We start from the raw sequence: 24733 nt of genomic DNA on the forward strand, positions 1-24733 counted from the left end.
AGCTTCGGCGCTCTTTGACATAAAGATGATTAATGACCATTAGACACCATTTCAGTCTTTCGTCTATCAGCCCTGAAAAGTTCAACATCATATCTTAAATAATAAAAGAGGAGTTCTCCGTACAAAATACCCCTATAAAAACAGTTAAATCTACGATATCTCAAGATAGGAAGTGACGTCTTCAACAAAAAATATTTCCAACGAGGTTCAGATCAATACCTATCAGAACTGAAAATTTGACGTAAATCAGCTTAGCCGTTTCCGAGATATCGCGTGCACAAAATCGGTAAGAAAAAAAAATAATAATAATAATAGGGAAAAAGAAACCTAAGAAAAACAATAAGGTCTTCCGTTGGAAACGGAAGACCTTAATAATAATAAGAAACAATACGACAACAATAAGGTCTTCCGCTGGAAACGGAAGACCTTAATAATAATAAGAAACAGTACGAAAACTATAAGGTCTTTCGTTGGAAACGGAAGACCTTAATAAGAAAAAAATATTGAAATCACGCGTTCTTCGTTTTCTCTTACAGTTTAAAAGTGAAGCTTTCCATATTTCATCTATATAATGATTAACGTAATGCACAGACCTAGAAAGGGTTTTGGGAAAAAAATTGTCAAAAATTAAAGGTTTTGAAGGTGCCAACCCCCCCCCCCCCCCCATTTGAAACTTTTATACTATTCATCTGATTTTTAAAATCTTTTCGGTTTATTGTACAGGGGAGAGAGTACAATTTCAAAAAAAATGTGGTCCGGAGGTTACTTTTTGACACCTTTTAGGAGTTGTAGGGGACTTAAAATGACTATTGAATCTTCAGCTGCCGTGTATGGCTTGATCTGTAGGGGAAAAAAATTGAAACTCCCGATCCTTTCACTCAATCTTAATAAAAACTCATGTAAATGTACATCGGACCTCATTCTTATTGTCGGCCAAATCTTAAGCAGAATGAACAATTTATAGTTAAAATCCTGAAATCAAACAGCACGTATTGATTGTACCAGGAATCAAAATGTACACAGTGCACGGGATGTAAGCAAACGTATAACTATTCAGATGCATGTATATTTTTTGTATTCTGTTAAATCAGAAAGCATATGCATTATTTCTGAATGTTGAAACTGTGAAAATTACAGTCATCGATTTTATACTGAATAAATTTACATGTTACGTGTTTCGTCATCTCTTCATTTATCAAGCATAATTATATCAATCCCATTTAATTCAAACAGTAGATTATCCTTGTAAACGACGTGAAAAAAACTTTAAAGGCAGAAATACAGGTGCAGAATGCATAAATAATTGTTTATCGACTTCCTTGCGTTGGTGTAAACTGAACCCGCGATTTCTACTTTCGGTTTGCTTTCCGATCGCAGCTTTTGAAACTGACATGTTCCCCACTGTTAAAGCAATTACTAACATTATTTAGACCTGGCCTTTCTATTTATGTCCTTAACGTGGCATTAACACACTCTCACGTCCATGAATTAAGTGTTTTTGATGGCACTCTCTGCATGGGCAATGAAATTCGTTCGCGCGAACCCAAAGGTGCGTTCCAATCCCACCTCTGTAACGGGATGAGCGGAGGCTACTCCAAACAACAACAAGACATCTTAAATTTAACAAAATTTAATAACAAAAAAAATAAGAGAAAGAAAGAAAAGATAGAAATATAAACACTAAACCACACAAACACTCACACACCTTTCACTCAACAAGAAAAAATATGATGTTTATACAAATGACCAAAAATAAATTAGAAGAGTGTCCGAATCTCCGGGGCTGTAGTCCTGGACCAACTACGGACAACCACAACTAGAGTAGTTTCGTCACCACAATCATCATCATCACCACTATCGTCAACATCATCAACTCCAACACCATAATCATAATAGACATCATCGTCATCACCATAATCATCTACTTCATAATCATCACCGACGTCACCATGAACGACATCATCTACATCATCATCATCATCGACATGACCATCATCATCGTCGTCGTCATCATCACCATAACTTCATCGTCGTCATCAACATGAACATCGCATCGTCATCGACTTCACCATGAACGACATCATCTACACCATCACATCTTCATCTTCTCAACATCAACAATATGACACTACAATAAGTGTACAAGTGACACCATAACACCATAATAAAAACAATATTGTATAATACATCATATAAGTATCTCACTGATAGTATCAAACTATGATAATGTATAAATAGTATTATATTAAAGGCAACATCTCAAAATATTGTAAGTATATGGTAACTAAGTTATTTGTTTACAGTAAACAATATGGCGTCTGAGACTTCCGGTGACGCACTTCCGCCCAAGTAGTTAAGTGGAAAAAGTGACCATAAATTGTAAAATAAAATAACGCATAGAAAATAGCCCTTTAAATCACCGTTTCTTTATACAGCAATAGCAAAAACTGTACTATAGAAAAAGACGAATTCCATTTAAACACTCTCGCGAAAGTCACACATCAGTGAACACACAGGTAACTCTACAGTGAACTATGGTCAAGGTGACTTTATAGGACGACTGCGTAATACTAATAAAAAGGCAAAAATTTACAAATAAACTACACCAAACTAAATAAATACTTACCACGGTCAGCTATCCGTGTCCGCGTCAAATGCTGAACTTGTGAAACTAAAACATGCCACACAGGCTTCTAACACGATACCCCCTTCACACACTAAGCACGTCTTTATTGCTGGACAGCTCGGCCGGGTATATCTTAGCGCCTATTGTTAGCGTCGGCCAAGCACGTTGCAAAGAATTATGGAAAAATAAAATCGGGTGTGTTCGATATGAACAGTGATTGTCACAACCTCAGACAACATTATTCAACTTATTGTCCACCACTCTTAAACACCATGCACATAACGATTTCTGTAGAAGATTGTGCAGGATTTGGTATCACTAGATACGACCTCGTTACGAGTAACGAGTAGGTCTTCCGTCCGATTTTTTTTTTAGTTTGAATGATACCATGAAATATCGATACAATTTCAAAATCCCCCCCCCCCCCAAATTTGAAGATAAAGAATAAAAACCCTAATTACGCCAAACATGGGCCTGACGACGACTTTTTCAAACCGATAGTGTAGAGATCAACAACTTTGGTTTTACAAACTATTTATCGTTTTCAAGGTATTCGTAATAGACTTTACGAGTCTCTTGGTCCCTAATTAAAAGGGTCAGCCCCTTTTTCTTGATTTTATTGGATAAAACTTTTAATTCTCTACAACTTTTGTTCTATATGTCTTAACAAAATATCAACTGATAAAAAGATACTGATCAAAACATATGAAAATTTTGATTCGAAAATTGTACCCCATTTTCGTGCCTAAGCGAGCTCCAAGGAATAGCGCCACTGGTGCAAAACAACTTAATAGTGCACAACTTCAAACCATGCTCTACCTATCCTGAAAATTTCAAAGTCATATCTCTAATAGTTTCTGAGATCAGCTCTGCACAAAATTGGTCGTAAAAAATTACAAAATCGACCGTAAATCCGGACCGGAAGTGACGACGACAAAAAATTCAAAAACATATAAAATTCAGATAATGTCCCATCATCTGTGAAAAAATTGTTGAGATCAGTCGAGTAGTTTTTGAGAAATCGCGTGCACAAAATTTGGAAAAAAAAATAATAATAAACAGTACGAAAACAATAAGGTCTTCCGTTGGAAACGGAAGACCTTAATAATAATAATAACAACTAGATACGATCTCGTTACGAGTAACGAGGAGGTCTTCCGTTCAATTTTTTAAACGATACCATTAAAATATCAATAAAATTTCAGAATTTCCACTCATCCTCTCCCATTCAGATAATGTATACGATTGTCAATATCCTTTCAAATGCTTAATAAAGTAACAAAGTAACAACAACTTTGCTTTTATAATGCATTACAAAATCTTTATTGTTTTAAAATTATTTGTTATAGATTTTAAGAGTGCCTTGGCCCATATTTTTAAAGGGCCAGCCCCTTTTTCTTGACTTCTTTGAAAAGGTATTAGAAATACAAACATTTTTTGTTCTTACAATCATTTAAAATTCTTGATCATTTTTGAGATATTTATAATTGAATATTTTAGGGGCCAGTCCTCTAGATCCTTAATGGGAAAAGAAATTCGTGTTTTGATATGTGGAATCGATTTAAATCATAAATTCATACATTTTCTCTTTTATGATGTCTAACAAAATATTTCTTCTTTTCTAGTTATATTGCGTCAAAGTTTAAGTACTTTGGCTCATAAAGATAATTACGTAATAAATGGGCGTGGCCATATTTTTTTCTAATAGATATTGGTACGATCAACAACTTTGCTTCTATAATGCATTACAAAATCTTTATCATTTTTAAGTTATTTGTAAAAGAGTTTACGAGTGTCTTGGCCCCCAATTTAAAGGGCCAGCCCCTTTTTCTTGATTTCTTTCAAAAGGTCTTAAGAATACAAACATTTTTTTTGTTCTTACACCAATCTAAAATTGTTGATCATTTTTGAGATACAAATGATTGAATATTTTAGGGGCCAGCCCTCTAGATCCTTAATGGGGACAGAAATTCGTGCTTTGATATGTGGAATCGATTTAAATCATTAATTCAAAAATTTTCTCTTCTATGATGTCTAACAAAATATGTCTACTTCTCTAGCTATATTGCGTCAAAGTACTTTCGCCCCTAAAAATCCCTAATTACGTAATAAATGGGCGTGGCAATAGTTTTTTTCTAATAGATATTGGTACGATCAACAACTTTGCTTCTATAATGCATCACAAAATCTTTATCATTTTTAAGTTATTTGTAAAAGAGTTTACGAACGTCTTGGCCCCTAAATTAAGGGGCCAGCCCCTTTTTCTTGATTTTGTTGGTAAGAACCTTTTATTATCTACTACTTTTGTTATATATGTCTTAACAAAATATCAACTGATAAAAAGATACAGAACAAAACGTATGAAAATTTTGAATGAAAATTCGTACCCAAATATTGTGCCTCAGTGAGCTCTAAGGAATATAGCCACTGACATAAAATTTAATAGGGCCTAACTTCAAGCTTTACTCTACATATCCTGAAAGTTTCAAACTCATATCTCTAATAGTTTCTGAGATCATCTCTGCACAAAATAGGTCGTAAAAATTACAAAATCGGCCGTTAATCGGTACCGGAAGTGATGACGTCAAAAACTTTAAAAACATATAAAATTCAAGTCACGTTCCATCATCTGTGAAAAAATGATTGAAATCGGTTGAATGGTTTTCGAGAAATCGCGTGCACAAAATTTGGAAAAAAATAATAATAATAATAATAAGAAACAGTACGAAAACAATAAGGTCTTCCGTTGGAAACGGAAGACCTTAATAAGAAACAGTACGAAAACAATAAGGTCTTCCGTTGGAAACGGAAGACCTTAACTAGATACGACCTCGTTACGAGTAACGAGTAGGTCTTCCGTACGATTTTTTTTTTTTAGATAAAATGATACCATGAGATATCGATACAATTTCAAAATTACCCCCCCCCCCCCCCAAAAAAAAAAAAATTGAAGATAAAGAATAAAAACCCTAATTACGTCAGACATGGGCCTGACGATGACTCTTTCAAACCGATAATGTAGAGATCAACAACTTTGATTTTTATAATGCATAACAAAATATTTATCGTTTTCAAGTTATTCGTAATAGAATTTACGAGTCTCTTGGTCCCTAATTAAAGGGGCCAGCCCCTTTTTCTTGATTTTATTGGATAGAACTTTTGATTCTCTACTACTTTTGTTCTATATGTCTTGTCAAAGTATCAACTGATAAAAAGATACTGATCAAAACATATGGAAATTTTGATTCGAAATCTGTACCCCATTTTTGTGCCTAAGCGAGCTCCAAGGAATAGTGCCACTGGTGCAAAACAACTAAATAGTGCACAACTTCAAACCATGCTATACCTATCCTGAAAATTTCAAAGTCATATCTCTTATAGTTTCTGAGATCAACTCTGCACAAAATTGGTCGTAAAAAATTACAAAATCGACCGTAAATCCGGACCGGAAGTGACGACGACAAAAAATTCAAAAACATATAAAATTCAGATAATTTCCCATCATCTGTGAAAAAATTATTCAGATCGGTTGAGTAGTTTTCGAGAAATCGCGTGCACAAAATTTGGAAAAAAAAAATAATAATAAACAGTACGAAAACAATAAGGTCTTCCGTTGGAAACGGAAGACCTTAATAATAAACAGTACGAAAACAATAAGGTCTTCCGTTGGAACCGGAAGACCTTAATAAGGTAAAATATTGAAATCACGCGTTCTTCGTTTTCTCGCACAGTTTAAAAGTGAAGCTTTCCATATTTCATCTATATAATGATTAACGTTATGCGCAGACCTAGAAAGGGTCTTGGGAATAAAACTGCCAAAAATTAAGGGTTTTAGAGGGGGCTAACCCCCCCCCCCCCCCCTAAAAAAAAAAAAAGTAAAAAATTTTTTAAAAAAAAATTGTAACTTTTATACTATTCATCTTATTTTTAAAATCTTTTCGGTTTATTGTACAGAGGAGAGAATACAATTTAAAAAATGTGGTCCGGGGGTTACTTTTTGACACCTTTTAGGAGTTTAAGGCGACTAAAAATGACTATTGAATCTTCAGCTGCCGTGTATGGCTTGATCTGTAGGGGAAAAATTTGAAACTCCCGATCCTTTCACTCAATTTTAAATAAAAACTCATGTAAATGTACATCGGACCTCATTCTTATTGTCGGCCAAATCTTAAGCAGAATGAACAATTTATAATTAAAATCCTGAAATCAAACAGCACGTATTGATTGTACCAGGAATCAAAATGTACACAGTGCACGGGATGTAAGCAAACGTATAACTATTCAGATGCATGAATATTTTTTGTATTTTGTTAAATCAGAAAAGATATGCATTATTTCTGAATGTTGAAACTGTGAAAATTACAGTCATCGATTTTATACTGAATAAATTTACATGTTACGTGTTTCATCATTTCTTCATTTATCAAGCATAATTATATCAATCCCATTTAATTCAAACAGTAGATTATCCTTGTAAACGACGTGAAAAAAACTTTTAAAGCAGAAATACATGTGCAGAATGCATAACTAATTGTTTATCGACATCCTTGCGTTGGTGTAAACTGAACCCGCGATTTCTACTTTCGGTTTGCTTTCCGATCGCAGCTTTTGAAACTGACATGTTCCCCACTGTTCAGTCAATTACTAACATTATTTAGACCTGACCTTTCTATTTATGTCCTTACCGTGGCATTAACACACTCTCACGTCTATGAATTAAGTGGTTTTGATTGCACTCTCTGCATGGTCAATGAAATTCGTACGCGCGAACCCAAAGGTGCGTTCCAATCCCACCTCAGACAACATTATTTAACTTATTGTCTACCACTCTTAAACGCCATGCACATAACGATTTTTGTAGAAGATTGTGCAGGATTTGGTATCACTAGATACGACCTCGTTACGAGTAACGAGTAGGTCTTCCGTCCGATTTTTGGTTTTTTTTTTTAGATAAAATGATACCATGAGATATCGATACAATTTCAAAATTACCCCCCCCCCCCAAAAAAAAAAAAATTGAAGATAAAGAATAAAAACCCTAATTACGTCAGACATGGGCCTGACGATGACTCTTTCAAACCGATAATGTAGAGATCAACAACTTTGATTTTTATAATGCATAACAAAATATTTATCGTTTTCAAGTTATTCGTAATAGAATTTACGAGTCTCTTGGTCCCTAATTAAAGTGGCCAGCCCCTTTTTCTTGATTTTATTGGATAGAACTTTTGACTCTCTACTACTTTTGTTCTATATGTCTTGTCAAAATATCAACTGATAAAAAGATACTGATCAAAACATATGGAAATTTTGATTCGAAATCTGAACCCCATTTTTGTGCCTAAGCGAGCTCCAAGGAATAGCGCCACTGGTGCAAAACAACTAAATAGTGCACAACTTCAAACCATGCTCTACCTATCCTGAAAATTTCAAAGTCATATCTCTTATAGTTTCTGAGATCAACTCTGCACAAAATTGGTCGTAAAAAATTGCAAAATCGACCGTAAATCCGGACCGGAAGTGACGACGACAAAAAATTCAAAAACATATAAAATTCAGATAATTTCCCATCATCTGTGAAAAAATTGTTCAGATCGGTTGAGTAGTTTTCGAGAAATCGCGTGCACAAAATTTGGAAAAAAAAAATAATAATAAACAGTACGAAAACAATAAGGTCTTCCGTTGGAACCGGAAGACCTTAATAAGAAACAGTACGAAAACAATAAGGTCTTCCGCTGCAAACGGAAGTCCTTAATAATAAGAAACAGTACGAAAACTATAAGGTCTTCCGTTGGAAACGGAAGACCTTAATAATAATAAGATACTGTACGAAAACTATAAGGTCTTCCGTTGGAAACAAATATAATTAAAGAGACAATGAACGAGAAGGCAAATTCAGATTTGTTTTTATTTTCTATGTACAAAATTCCTTTAGAGACAAACGGCAGTCAAACCGCAGGTAGACTGGAAGCCAGTGAAACACCTATTCAATATGTAGGACATCTGTGTATAATCCGTCCTAATTTTAACTCCGGCTTGAGCATGAAGTTCGGTAGTATTCAGGTGAAAGATTTTAAATACTTACAATGAATCATAAATGCATTCTTGATAAGCAACCACAATTTGATTGTAATTTGTTGAGTTATAAGCGAGTAACAGAGCTTGAAATTTATCGCTATGTCAACAAAGCGTTTGTTTATATTTTTAACGTTGAAGTAAGAAAAAGATTTTTTTTACTGGTATATTGAACCTATGTTAACAAAAACAGGGCACGAGCCTTGTTTACATAACAAAGAATTTTGAGCCTTGTATCTTGCTTACAACTTTACGAATGACTCTCAAATTTTATTTGATCATAAGAAATGTATTTCTAAAGCATTGTAAATAATAAGAACATAAAAATAGAATTTGACCAAAATCGTGACCATGCCCCTTTATGAGTCGTATTCATCTTTAACATTATTTAACATAAAATCTGATATCACCGGTCCCTAACCATTCCCATGTCAATAACTCTAACTAACCCTGAGCTTATTCACGAATTTCCATTTCCTCCATAATATCTCTTAGAATATGACTGGAATTTTATCGTTGATAATGTGATAATCAAAGCGATTGTCGATTATATCAATGCCCGTGTTCGGGAATAATTGTTCTCTATATTGTGTGTACACATTTCGATCTGCAGTTAAACTTGTTAATAATTTCAACGTTTTGGTTAGATTTTGTTTTATCTCTAAAAATAGATATTTTTGAAATTTAAGTTGATATAAAATACGACCAAATTAGTTGCAATTTTTTCAAACAAACAATAGCTTAAAATATCCAGGTTTTATTGATAAAATGTAATGACTTTTCTTACTAAAACAAAGCTAGAATTCTTTTGAAGAAATCTCACTCGACAATACATAAACTTTAACTTATCTGTAAATTGTATAAGGTCTCTTAAAACTTGAATGTAATTTGAAACCTCATTAAAACTATCTTCGAATATAAGCCCAAAATCGTTTGCTCTGTACAAAACAAGAATGAAAAATGGGTTATCATAGCCAGCTGTAAAATAAATCAAAGTACTGAAGTACTGCCGGGAGTAGATTTTATTGATTATTATTTATTTGATATCACTGATATGTTTTTTTGCTTTGCAAGTACTTTTTTAGCTCTATTAACAAAATTAACACATATTTTCCTTATTTAAATATGAACTCTCGGGTTTTTCCGACAAAAACAGAAAACCTCATATATGAATCACGTTGTGTTATATTCCAAGATAGAATCAACACTTTGAAACTCTATGATGTATTATATCTGACAGTAAACTACAAAAATATCTCAATTGTTTTTACCATATAAAATCTGACTATTTTTAAGGTATTTATAAATAAATTTCCTTGAAAAACAATAATTCTAAATACAGTACATCGAATTTATCGATTATTTCAAGTATTAGGTTTTGTCGGTGGAGATGGTTGTGCTTAGGTCCAGACACTGTTTAACTTTCACTTTGCCAGAGTAACTGCATAGGAGTGTTGATTAAAACAACTTAAAAAATGTAGGATGTTGCCGCCTTAATGTTTACATATTTGCCGTTGGTACATCGATGTTGATCATACCCCTTTCCCTATTAATCATTAAAAAAAAGGTTTTACCTCGTAACCTTTTTTTATGTGGCCATCAATCACTTTCATCAAATCGTCTTCATTCGGACCACTGTTCAATGGATTTCTGACAACACCACGACAATCAAAAATGCATAATTTTTCACCTTGTGGAAAACGCTTCAGTGTGACTTCAAATAGCTGTTAAAATTAAAAAAAAAAGTTTTTATAATTACCCTGTTCTTTATCATTTGATAGAAAAACGGGTATTTAAGGATATTTTCATTAACTTTGACGTTCAAAACATTGTAATGATATCTTTATTGGAATAGCAAAATTATATATACCATGTTACAATGAAGCAATTTTAAAAGATTTTGTAAATGTCATTTTAAGCATTTAAATATGTGGGTTTTTCGTATTTTGTTACAGGTACTGTTAATGGGCAGTGTTACTTTATATAAATATTGCCTGTTTGGGGGGTAACTGTTGAAGTTGACACCACGAGAAAACCAATGTCAACCGACGCGAAGCGGAGGTTGACAATGGTTTTTGAGGGGTGTGAATTTTAACAATTACCCTCCAAAACAGGCACTTTTTATCTTATGATACTAAATGTCTTAATTTTAAAGAAAATTTTACTGCTTTTTTATTCAGAAATAAAGTGAATTCTTCTGCGAACTGTACGCGCATAATTTAAACGCATGTAACAATTCGTTGTGTTTCCCGTTGGCAAGTGTGTTGCTAACGCTAAGGGTAGTTGAACGGATTACCAACTGCGTCTAAACCAATCAGATTTCAGTATTTAGCATGAAAGAGTAATAATAACCATTGCATTCAACGGACGGTTACAAATGCTTTTTTCAAAGCAGTAACAATTATTATGATCACAGCCTCACCTTTGTAGTCTTAGAGCCGAGTTCTATTGTGTATGTAGCTGCTATAGTAGAAAGTTGACCACTGTTTCTTAATACTGTTTTAAAAGTATTTACAAGTGACGATTTTCCTGATCCTACATATCCAATTACGATGATATTAATTGTTTGACATTGTTTAGGAGGCACAAGTGCATCAATCTCATCTAGGATTTGATCTTTTTCCTTAAAATACATAATAAAAATTAATTAATAAAGCAATTTGTATATGTACATCGTTATACGATCTTAAAATTACCTAAACTAAACATGATGCAATTGAGAAAATTACATTTCATTCGCTGGCCGCTCTTAAAGTAGATCCAGTGTTCTGTGACGTCACACTTTTTTGTAAAACTTTGAATTCTTTAAAAATTGTGCAAGATAGTTTTATATATTTTATGTGAATATAATCACATGGATGTAATTAGAATTATTGGTAGGTTCAATATATTTTCGCACTTAATTTTATTCTAAATTTCCAAATTTTTATATATTTTATCTATGCAAAGGGGAAATAACTCTTTTTCTGACTTTTCTCTCAGTTGTATGTCTAAATGCTATAATTTTTCTTATTCCAACGATTAATTTTAAAATATTTTTGTAATTCTAGTTTTCTGATAAAGTTGACATTAAAATTAAACAAGAAAAACTAATTTCTGCCTACAAGATTTTACTTTTAACAAAAAAAAATACATTTTTCTTATGCTAAAATATGCTTTAGTTTATGTTTATCTGGCATCTCAAAAAGTGTGATGACATGTATATTTTTTCTAACAATTGATGACATTTAAGTCTATTAAGTCGAAATCAGTTCGGTTTTTTAACTTTCCTCAGAGAATTTTACGAGTATGGAACTACCTTAAGCGTATCTACGTACACGGTTCAGATATCCTGTTACAAAATTCATACTACGAAGAACATAATTTATTTGTATTTGTAAAAAAAATTGTGACGTCTTAATTTTAAATTAATATTAAGATGGGGTGATCTATCAAGACAAATAAGCTACCAAAAAAACCGGGAGCACCTCCTTCAAATTTCCATTCCCTATATGTACATTAAAGAAAACTGTCACGAGAGTGCGGAGGGGACACGCCCCCTGCCCCCCCCCCCCACCCCCACCCCCAATCCATTGGTTTGAATTTATTTGCGGAAAATGCTGTTACATTTCAATCTTAAAAAGATATCAATTTTCCAATTACAATTGCTCTTGATTAAAACAGAGAAGTGGAAAAAAAAGTAAGCACAAAATTGTTGGAAGCAAAGGAGTGGGTAAGTAAACATGTCTTAATTACGTTTAAAACAATTTAGTGTATCATACACTAACTCAACAATAAATAAAAAAAAAACAAATATTTTATAAAATCTTACCTTTACGTTTGTTTTTTTATCAGTGACATGATTCACCGATTAAATACACCCCCACCACTATTATTTTTTCATATAAAGATCAGTCTATAGTTAAATAATATTAGATTTAAGTGTTCAAATGTTAAAAGAGTAAAGACAAGAGAAAAGCTGTCAATGTGACAGCAAACCGGGTTTTCTTTTGTGTGAACAGTATCCAAAATCAAATTGTTCAACACAGCCAATCAAGATATCTAGAAATGGTGTACTCTATATGCAATATGGGTGAAAATAACTAAGTTCAACAAGTGGCATTATATTCATAAATCATCAAAAATCAAAATCCAAGTCAAATACACAATGATCTGCAAAACGACAACTTCCTATCTTTAAAACTGTAGGAGGAGTTATCCGTACATCAAGGCACCCTGTTTGCAATATTCTGCGCGAAAAATGACAAAAATGAGGTTCAACAGCTGGTATTTTTTCATGAATTAGCGAAAATCAAACTTGAAGTAATATGCATATTTCTGATATATGTAAAATTGATCTGCAAAACAACAACTCCCTATCTTGAAAACTGTAAGATGAGTTATCCGCACAATAGGGGTACCCTTATGGCAGCCGACTGACCGCATGCCCGCCATTTTCACCATTTCATCGAGAATGAAATTCATCGATTTTTCTTACTTAAACAAAGCTCGAATTCTTTTGAAATAATATCTCTCGATAATACATTATATCTAGGATAATCTGAAAATTGTATCAAGTCTCTTTAAACTTGAATGTATTTTGAAACCTACTATCTTCGAATAAACGGCCAAAATCTGTGGAAACCCCGCTTAAAAGTTAAATAAATTGCGCCGTCCAGTGTTTTCTACATGTATCCAATAAATGAAGTAAGGACGACGAACCTATTTCAAGATTTCGCAGAAATCCGAACATATGCTATGGATATGACTGTCGTGATTACGTACGAGAAAATAATAAAATTTTCACTCTGCTTAACATAATTTGTGATGCCAAAATAATTTAAGTGGAGAAAAATTTGGAAAAAAAAATAGTCCGAACTTTCTCTGTTTGCGAAGTCCGTTATATTTCAATAGTTTTTAAATCCTGAAACACAAAAGACAGTTTTTAGTGTTATTATCTGGTAGATATTGAATTTATATCTTTACATTACAATATTCATGAATATAGCAGTGAATGTAACGTCAGGCAATAATTAACTATTCCTTTTTCAATGATATTTCTTAAGAAAAATGAACCATGAAGTGAACTTTCACATATCCACTAAAAATGTAGGTCATCGATCTACATTTTTTTTCTGATCATCAGTAAGCTAATGAACTTCTTAATATTACAATTAAATTAGAGTAAAATATCTATTGCAGAATTTTTAAAATATCATTTTTTATACCACACCCCAGAAATTTGCCATTCCTTTCTATTATATCTAAAGATTTTCGTACCCAAATTTTGAAACGCGCCCAGTAAAATTAGGAAGTCGATGGTAATGTAATTTGTTATTGATTTTCATTCGCCATTAACTGATTAACATTATATAAAAATTTAAATAAAAAATCTACTGGGGATATGAATTGGGTCCGCTGTCCTTAACTCGTAGTAGAATGTACTTCCGACTGACATTCTTAAGCAAATCAAGAAAAAAAAGTTATTTTGATTACCGTCTAGTCGCACAGACAACTACATCGATCTATATCATCAGTTGAAAAGTTTGCTCTAAGCAATGTGACCTCCGCAGAACAATCAACAAACAACGCTCCACACAGTGTATAAATACACACGGATGCATAATAATAGATTAAGCATGATTAACCAAATGGATGCATATCAACGTGAATAAAAATATATTTTTCATTTTAATCCAGTATATATGTGAATAAACATTTATGTTTTACGGTGCAGCCGTCTTGAGGGCAAAGTCAATATCAGCGATCACAATTTCACTATCAAATTCATTAGAAACGTGCACAGCTGGAACCGCCTATCTATTTTTTCAGGTCGCGTGCTAAGTCTAGAATGTGACGTCATTTTAGTAGAACAGACATCACTCGACAGTTTCCGTCAAAGTAACAATGCTCCAAACAATTTGCAAAGAAAATAACGTAAACATATAGTTGAAAACCATTTTTTGTAGAATCGGCAGAATGTTCTACTCATCTTTTAAATGCATGCCATTCTTAAAATACATTATACCTGTTTTCGCGAGATCATAACATTGGTAGCCATTGCAATTTACACGAAATTGTGGGTAAGAATCTGACGGCAGAATTTAAGTATGTCAAAAGTAGCAGTTTCTCTTTGCCAAGAGCTCATTACGCAAGGGGCGCTAGAATCTGGGCGATTAAAAAGTCTTCAAACCAACGAGGTCATCATTGAGGGTAGGGATGACCCACAAAAAGATTTAATACTTGATTATTTCTATTTCTGAAAATTCATGGGTTATTTACTGTATATTAGGTGAACCAACATGACCCAGTAACAAGAATATATGGGTGGGGATCTTAACCGTTTTCAAGATATTTGATCTCTTTCTGGTCAAGAGAGGCCAGGACCACCCCCGAGTCTCATGACATTCATACTATTTGATGCCCCATGACACAAAAAACAAGAATATATTGTATATATGGTTTAGGGCGGGAATTTCAACCATTTTCAAGACATTTAAGCATTTCCTCTTTGATGGGGTCAGAACCTTTCCGGGGCCCATGACCTACATATCATTTGATGCCCCTTGACATAAGAAACAAGAAAATAGGTATGGGTGGAAATATCAACCGTTTTCAAGATATTTTGGTACTTCCTATTCTCAAGAGGGGTCAGGACCACCCCCGGGCCAAGGATCATACGTACTATTTAAACCTCCTTAACACAAGGAACAGGAATACATGTAGTTCAAGAGTAGGGATCTCAATTATTGGCAGAATATGTGGGCACTTCCTGTTTGAAGGAGGGTCAGGACCATCCCCAGGTACTCCATTTCACTGGATGCGGTAGGTAGTGTTTATCAATTAAGGGTTGACATGTATTATATGTACAATTGATCTGCAAAAGAACAAATGCCTATCTTGAAAACTGTAAAAGGAATTATCCGTACATTGAGGGTACCCTATATGCAATATTTTACCAAAAAAGTTCGAAAGCTAATATTTTCTTCATAAATTATCAGAAATCAAAATCCTAGCGATATGCACTTTACTTTTCTGATATATGAACAATTCATAAGCAAAAGAACAGCTTCCTATCTTGAAAACTGTAGGAAGAGTTTTCCGTACAGTGAGGATATCCTTTTGGCAGCCGCCCGCCCGCCATTTTCACCATTAAAATAACCAGATTTTTCCGTTTAAAAATAAGATGAACAGCTAGATATGCAGATCTATCATATTTCAGAGTTTTGTACTTAGTCTGCTTTCTTCAGCTAACTATGAGAAACTCGAGGACAAGGTTAGAGGCGAGAAACAAGAAGAAAAATAACTAGACACAGTCGTTTTGCGACCAATGAGTAGGTCTTCCGTCCGATTCTTAGAAGGGAATATTACCTTGACTTTGATATTCGCCAACAAATTATGATATGAAAATTATAGAAGTCATATTGTCTTTACATCTGTATAATGCTTTTGAAAGTTTATCTCATATTTTAAGGAAAAGAGGGATCAAACTTTTGGGATTCTCGCATCTTAAAATCTCTAATCATGTAACAATTAAGAAAAACTTTTACGTTCCTGTGTAAATACCTGCAAGATGAATATTTTCTCCTTATATATCAGGAACAGTCCCTTTTTGGATATGAAATCACTTGATTTAAAACAGACTCTTTTCTCTCTCTACATATATTTGTCATAAATGTAATGGACTTCTCACTACAAAAATCCCTCATTACGCAACGCGCAAGTTAATTGTTGTATTGCATGTGTAAATAATTGTTAGCAGAGCACGTTTGCTTCTAAAACATATTGAAAAATATTGTATAAATAGTATGTGCCAGTATACAAATATTGAAATTAAAAGTTTTAACTACCCTTGGCCACTCCCTTTTCTTGATGAAAGGTGGCAAAAACGAACAGTGTTCTGAATCAAACGTCCAAAGGAAAAATACAAAACAGGAGCAGAGTAAACACGGACCTCAAAAAAAAATTATAGGAAGGATCAGGTGCCATTGAAGAGTAAGCATTCTATTCTCTGTTGGCCGGCTACACCTGCCGTTTGCTCTTTGTCGTAATCGAGAAAACGGGAAAATCCGTAGACAATTTGCTGATTGATAATGATATTATAGGTCTGAAAAACGTCAAGCAGCACGTATCAAATTTGAGGTCCTTAGATATTAAACACATTTTGTTCAAAAAGTGTTTAGAAATTCGTTATCGTTCTTCAGCTTTCTGAGAAAAACGTTTTAGAGCCGACCCCTTTTCCCCTTATCGGCGCCACTTAACAACATTTTGATAGTTGAATATTTTTCAAATCATCATTCTAAGCATTTTTTGTTCTATATTGTCTTTTAAAATATGTTTCCTTTTTGAGATATGTGATTCAAATTGTTTTCACTTCTGGTCCCTTAAACCCCCAGTTACGTAACGCATGAGAAAATTTTTATAACGTTTTGTAAAATAACCGCATGATGAACATTTTTGCTTCTTTAATTTATTACACAATATCTAGCAATAAAGTGCTATAAAAGAAATACTATATAGACCTTTTGAACCCCAATTTGGGGCCCAGCCCATTTTGTTGATATTAAATGAAAGGTCTTTATTTACACACAGTTTGTTCAACAATTGTGTTTCCGTTACAGTACTTGGGCTATCAGGGAGCGAACGTTTTAGGGACCAATCCCTTTTCTCCTTATCAGGGCCATTTAACGAAATTTCGATGGTTGAATATTGTTTAGATTATCACTCTAAGCATCTTCTGTTCTATATTGTCTTTCAAAATATTTGTCCGTTTTGATATATAAGTAATCAAAGTTTTGGACTTCTGGTCCCTTAAAAACACTAATTACGCAACGCATAATTTTTTTAATGTAGACAAACATTTTTGCTACTACAACATATTACAAAATACTTCTAAGTAAAGTGCTAAAAAAGAAAGACTTTAGAGCCCTTTTGGCCCGTAACTTGAGGAGCCAGTCCTTTTTGTTGATTTTAAACGAAAGTTCTAGTTAAAAAAATTACATGTCTGAATAAAATATTTTTCAGAACAGAGATGAACAAAGAATATCACGAAAGAACACAACGCCTTTGTTATCTCGATTTCCGAGCCCTGTCGAGCTTTAGCGCTTCTTGTGCTAGACATATGAAACAATAACCATGCACAATCTTCCCTCTAAAACAATAGATGTTTGACTTTAATATCTTTAATAGTCCACGATAACGACCGCCGACAAAATACCGCTAAAAAATGAAAAAATCGCAATATCTCAAATACGGATGCGATGTCAGCGATGCAAAATATTTGCTATATGGTTCAGACCTATATATATATCATATCTTTAAATATAATGGAGATCGACCGAACTATTTCTGAGAATTAACGTTTATTCTGTTTAACAAAGAAAATACGGGGAATAACTCTTACACAGTGCATTTACTATGAAAAGTCATAGTTCCAAATGTCAACATGGTGTGTAAATTTGAGGCAATTAAAAGTTGGTGTAAAAGTGTTGAATTATGAATTTAATTTTTAGATTACGAGCATTTAGAGCCTCAAAATGGTTTGTAATGAATAATTTAACTGTTATTTTCATTGCAACTCCATTAGTTTTCTCAAAAAACGTTTCGGAGCGATTCTGCAATTTTCTGCTACATTACGTGTATATGGTAGGCATTTTAACTGTGGTGATGGCCTTTCCCGAGACATAGTTAGATTATTCTAACAAAGCAGGGTGTAGTGAAATTCATAGCATTATTGTAGGCTTAAAGTTTGCTTATGTAAATGTCAACAATACGGTATGTCAATGTATCTGTTCCGTAAAGGTCCGATATCATATGCAAACATCAACCCCTGCACGCACGAGTCAACGTCTAGTCTTATCTAAAAATTTGATAGAAATCGGCCGATTTCTGAGCTGAAAATTAGCGTGCACAATAATTGGAAGAAAAAAGCATAACTAAATACGATCTCGTTACGAGTAACAAGTAGGTCTTCAGTCCTATTTTTAGAAGGTATTATTAAATTGATCTGGATTTTTGACAACCAAACATTATCTGATACATGTAAAAGGGGTAGAGTACTAATGTTTTTCTGTATTGCTTGCTATAAATGTTCTCTTTAAAGGGGGGGGGGGGGGGAGTATCAAAATTTTAGACTTCCATCCTTTCAAAATCCCTAATTTGAGGGGTCCGCCCCTTTTTCTTGATATCAAATTAAAGGTCATTAAAGTTTGAAGACATTTTGTTCACAAGTGTTTAAAAATTCGTTACCGTTTTTGATATCTGAAAAAGAACGTTTTAGGGGCTGATCCCTTATCTCCTTATAAGAACCGTTTCACGATATTTTAAAGGTTGCATATTGTTTAGTACATCATTGTAAGGATCTTTTCTTCCATACTGTATTTTAAAACATGTTTCCTTTTTGAGATATAGGTAATCACTTTTGGACTTTTGACTCCCAAACCCACCCTAATTACGTAACACATGAACAAATTCTTACACTGAATGAGTATACAAATGTAAGATAAACACTTTTGCTTCTATTACCTATTACAATATATACTCCAGTAAAGGACTATTGGTAAAAGGTTTTAGACCCCTCTTGGTTCCTAATTTTAGGAGCCAGTCTCTTTTCCTTGGTATTAAATGAAAGATTATCTATTATTAAAGACATTTTGTTCCACAACCGTTGTAAAATTTGTTACCTTTTTGGAGATATTCTAGAAAGAACGTTTATGGGGCTGATCCTTATCTTCTTATTCGGACCGTTAACGATATTTCTAAGGTTGCATATTGATTGTTACATCAATAAAAGCATTTTGTTCTATTCTGCTTTTCAAAATGTTTTTTTTTCTTTTTAAGATATAGGTCATCTAAGATTTTGGACTTTTGACCCCCTAAAACTTACTAGTTACGTGACATATTAGAAACGCATTATATTGTTTGAATACATAACTATGAAATAAACATGTTTGCTTCTATAACCTATTAAAATATATTCCTAAGTAATGGGATATATGTAAAACAGTTAAGAGCTATTTGGGTCCGTTTTTGCGGGACCAGCCCCTTTTTTCTGATATCAAACGAAGCTCTTGTAAATATAAACTTTTACATTAAAAAATTAAATGTTTTAACAAAATATTTCTCAGAAAAGAGACAAACAAAGAAAACCAAGAAAAAATACGAAGTTTTTTTTAGTCTCTTTAGCCATCAAATACAAATATTAATATTTTTTAGAAGAATTAAAATATAATTTTTCTCCTTTCATCAATTTTTGGGACCAGGCAAGCTGCAACGCTTTAAAGCAGAACAAATATGATTGTCAAATGACACATCTACAATCTCTTGGCTACAATTCCTGAAAGTTTGAACTCAATGTCTTTTATCATTTGTAAAAAGATCCTTTGACAGCCTACCCCTATGAACATTGCTTAAACGTATTTTTTTTTTACTAATATATCGTTTAAACCATATTTTGATTATTTGAAAAGTTTCACGAAAATCTACCACCTGGGTCTTTTTAGGTGCCATCTCAAAATAGAGATACATTTACAAAAGGAATATTAAGGAAACTGTTATTTTCCACACTTCGAAGCAGATCAAAAATACTACAATACCTTTTTTCTCAAATTGTTACATGTGATTAATAATATCATTTTCTACCTTATATGTAAAAACTACTAAATTCTACCGCCTGGCTTTCAGTGGGGACCATTTCTAAATATGAAAACGCACCAAATTTTGCTATATATCTGGAGCATTACAAATCAAGAGTGTTATGTAGATTTGTTGAAAAAATTAGAAAAATGCCCTCGAGGATAGCATTATTTTGTGTATAAAATTTCAATGGCGTAAATTTTTCTTTTATGTTATTTCTTATAACGTACTCGTACAAAGCTTCATTTTATCATAACGTCAGATAAGCACAATAGCAACGCTCCCCTACCAAACAACGGGTAAATCGTTAAAAAAATACAATTTTCCTTAAAAATTCTAAATATTTTAATCTTTATTTTGTTTGTTGTAATATTAAAAATCATATTTTTACAAGAAGTATAAAGATACTGTATTATATTGTAATGTGCAAAAACGAGAACAGGAAGTGACAATTGACAAAAGGACACCCGTTAAACAAAACTTCAGACAAATGTTTTGTTTTATAAACTTTCATTTCTTGATCACTAACAGTTTCTCAGATATTGTGAAGTCAATTGAAAATACAAACCTTATTGATTTTTTTTTTTATAATTGACATTGCATAGATATCATATGTGATCATTTAAACTGGAAAATAAATTCCAGGTTAAAGAAAAACACAAAAGTGCAGAAAATCAAATTTTGGAGTACTTCCCATGACAACTCAAAGTTACACCGAATACAACAAAACATTTCAAACACAACTTAATACATAGGTGTATTATCCCACAAAGTTTAGTTGTTCAAGTTTTTACCGTTTCTGAGATCTTATGTGGACAAAGATTTTTGTTTCGAGACCGAAAACAAGCAAACGGAAATGAATTTTGAAAAAATGAAAGAAAAAAATCCTCAAGGTATTATCATTCCCTTTCATCCCGAAAAATTTCAGGAAAACCTATCCAGACATCTCTGAGAAATTCTGCCGACAAAAAGGGGGGGGGGGGATGAAGAATAAACACTACAGCCGTAAAGTTGACAGTCAACAGAGCAATTAGCCGCATTGCCAATACCTCCTCAAATATCGTAGTGTTAGTTGTAGTGTTATAGTTTTTTTTCTTTGTTTTAACCCATGTGATTAATTGTGTCCTAAACAAGGGGCTGGTTGTCCCGAAAAATTGACAATTTCAATTGTTCGTGCCGTTAGCCATTTTTAGTGTTTTAAATATATATATATATATATATATATATATATATATATATATATATATATATATATATATATATATATATATATCTTTTTTAATATTTTATATATTCAATTAAATGACTAAGTATCTATATATTAGATCCAACACCTTAAAGATGCCTAGTCTTTTATCATCAAACACATGACGTTGTATTAAAGAACGTAGTGCAAAGTAGAAAGGGCCAGCAAATAGTGATATCTGCCGACTGCTTTATATGGAATGAACTGTGGTTGCTTTAGGCCGATCACTAAAAATAAAGCTTAGATTGTTTTTTTAAACTATAATCCTTTATATTTAACCCTATTTATTCTTATAATTAGATCTTTATTAACTTCGATTTACATGTACATACCTTTTGGGAGAAAATATCATCAGGCTCTCTCCAGGTTTCAGGCACTATGACAGTTGGAAGAAAAAAATAAAGTACTATAATAGTTATTATTTGATTTGATACGTGCATATAACCGAATTTAGTTGAACAAATAGCATCTTTACCAAGAAATATCACTTGCGTGCATTATTTCTGAATAATAAAAATACTGATCATATCTTAATAACAGCGTTTAAACACCTAAATTATCACTTTTTGGGAGTTGATTTTATTCAACTCACCTATACAGTTAATATCTCAAACCGAAAGTGAAACTGTTTGGACCTAAGGACAAACCATGTCGCAAAAAAAGATCTAGTTCTTGAAAATATTTGATTTATTCGATGTAATGTATGCTGAAGCATTCCTTTTCAAGGAAATGTATTTATAAATACCTTCAAAATAGTCAGATATTAAATGATACGAACAGTTTAGATATTTTTTTTTAGGTCAAATGTATTCCTACGCCAGAGTTCAAGATAGTCTCGTTTAACCCGACGCTCGACTGTCTCCGTAAATATCCGACAAGCAGAGAGTCATTCTATATTTAGATGTAGGGTCATCAAGCTATCACGTGACCTGGTGTACACATTGACAGAGAGTTTCTCTTGATTGCCGGAGATTAACAACGACAGCCGAGCGTCTGGTTGAACAAGAATAGAGTCTAATATTGCGTGGCTCTATATCATTTTCCAGAAATATTTTGATGATTTTTATGGGGTTTTCTCGGAAGAATAGAGTCCAATATTGCGTAGCTCTATATCATTTTTCAGAAATATTTTGATGATTTTTATGGGGTTTTCTCGGAATTCTTGTCGGAAAAGTCCAAAAATTCATATTAAAAAATGTGAGTTACTCAGTTAATATTGGAAACTACTTGCCATGCAGAATAACATATCGCTGGTTTTAAAATAAATAATAATCGATAAAATCAACTCCCGTCAGTGCTTCAGTACTTTGATTTTGTGTTGAAGGCGTTTAGATTATTAACCATGTGGTTCATTTACATCTGGAAGGGTGATTTAAATTTGTGGTTTCAATGTATTCCGTCTTGTCAAAGGTACACAAATTGAATAAAATAAAGACGTAGTAGTAGGAAGTTTGATTGTGGTTTATTTGTAAAAATAGGTATAGGTTTAATATTATTGAGCTATATGGTGACACAGAAAACAATGATAATTTTTATCTGTACAGCCATCGTTTTGCATTCTTTTCAAATACATGTACATTATAATTTCATAATAACATTATTTTTTTTGTAACTATTACCTTTATAGGGCAGGTAACTCCAGATATTCCCCATTTTGATCTAACCAAGTCGTCTTGAAGCTTCTTCTTTTTTTTAGTAAAAACTGAAAAATGCAGATTGTATCTGAATTAATACAAGATGATTGTTAGTGTTTAAATCTAGAAGAACAAAACATAATAAATAATTGTATTCTGCGTATTTGATTATAAGGCCTTGGTATTTTGATTTTTTTAGAAGATGAAAGAGTATGATTAAGTCAAACATATGCTGATTTGTAATACTTATGCCAATACATGTACCTTGTAAGTCTCAACACTATAAACATTTAGTAAATGCCAACCCTCTGTAAAAAGTTTCTATCAGCAATTCACATGCCAAACCTCTTCAGAGTGACCATTTAAATACTTTAATAACTAAGTGTCTGAAAAAAAATGAGTATCTATTGCCTTAAAATTCCTGGACTCCCTGAAGATGGGAAAAGCACCCTGACAGAAAATCCACCGACTCGTTGACCTTAGAGCTAACGACACATATTTAAAAGTATCGCCACGAAAACAGTAACGAGGACAATCACGGCCACCTGTATGCATGTAGTGAAAAATAATTTTAAAAAGCAACCAACATGAATAAGGAGGCCCTCAACACGGCCAAGACCTGTACGCAATGTCTATACCACTGGCGAATTAGCTCACATAACAGTCGAAATAAAAAGAAGTAACACGCATGTGCTTAGAGTCAGTAAAAGCAGATGATTAATTCGGGAATAAATAAACAACAACAGGTACACTGTACACACTACTGTATTCTGAAGATGAACATTGAACAACATCATAAGGGGTTGCAGTTATACTCAAGAGGAGGGTTGAAAAGTCCATATTTAAATTTGACCTAATCAACAATATAATGTTTACAGTACGTCATCCATGAAATCAAGTCAATTTTGCAATGTTACAATGCTATGCCCATATTGATGATCCAGATGAAAATACCTAACATGCCTTTAATAAATAATTGATAACGCGATTTTAACAACACGCCAGACCATATTTTAAGTTCATCACGGAGGATTAGTTGGAACAAACAATGAATAACACAGTTATCAGGACAATGAAGAACAAGTTTGTGGAATATGTCATTTGACGTACACTATTTTGCCACCGAAACATTCATTAGTTAATCTGGCAACACCAAAAATGATAGATTAATTTTAAATTGATTATATCATAAAACATGTAAATGAAAAATAAAGTCGATCATTACTGGTGTTAAGATAAAAAGAGGTGCAATGTTGATAGCAGTTATTACCTGGTATGCATGTAAAAACATCAATTAAACTATGATACGTAAAAGAATGGTGAAGAAAATGTCAAGGACGACATTTGATAAAGACAAACTTGACAAACGTGAAATAAAAACAAAATGTATTGGATATAGGCAAAAACAAAAAAATTGGTCAATTCCTAGAACACGGATAAAGATTACCAAAAAGAAGCCAAAAAAGTAAGTAAGGCAAAATTTTTGAGGCTCACAGAGAGACATCAACCAGAATACGACGAAAAACGACGTATTTTTAG

At 33.0% G+C, this 24733-nt stretch overlaps 1 protein-coding gene and 1 long non-coding RNA gene across 2 annotated transcripts in view; both read right to left on the reverse strand.

Moving 5' to 3' along the window:
- LOC128175839 (uncharacterized) overlaps positions 1-24733 on the reverse strand; it is a 61509-nt gene that overhangs the window by 22893 nt on the left and 13883 nt on the right. Inside the window, exons 2-3 of the mRNA XM_052841686.1 lie at positions 11124-11324; positions 10276-10425 (exon numbers count right to left, since the gene is read on the reverse strand). Of these exons, the coding sequence (XP_052697646.1) occupies positions 10276-10425; positions 11124-11324 (351 nt within the window). The remainder of the gene's footprint in view (positions 1-10275; positions 10426-11123; positions 11325-24733) is intronic.
- Positions 1615-2801, reverse strand: LOC128176111 (uncharacterized). Its single transcript, XR_008242748.1, has 2 exons — positions 2627-2801; positions 1615-2128 (listed from the first exon to the last, which is right to left on the reverse strand). It is a non-coding gene; the product is annotated as an uncharacterized LOC128176111 (long non-coding RNA).

This window comes from Crassostrea angulata, chromosome 3 (genome assembly GCF_025612915.1).
Source record: "Crassostrea angulata isolate pt1a10 chromosome 3, ASM2561291v2, whole genome shotgun sequence".
NCBI classification, from domain to species: domain Eukaryota; kingdom Metazoa; phylum Mollusca; class Bivalvia; order Ostreida; family Ostreidae; genus Magallana; species Magallana angulata.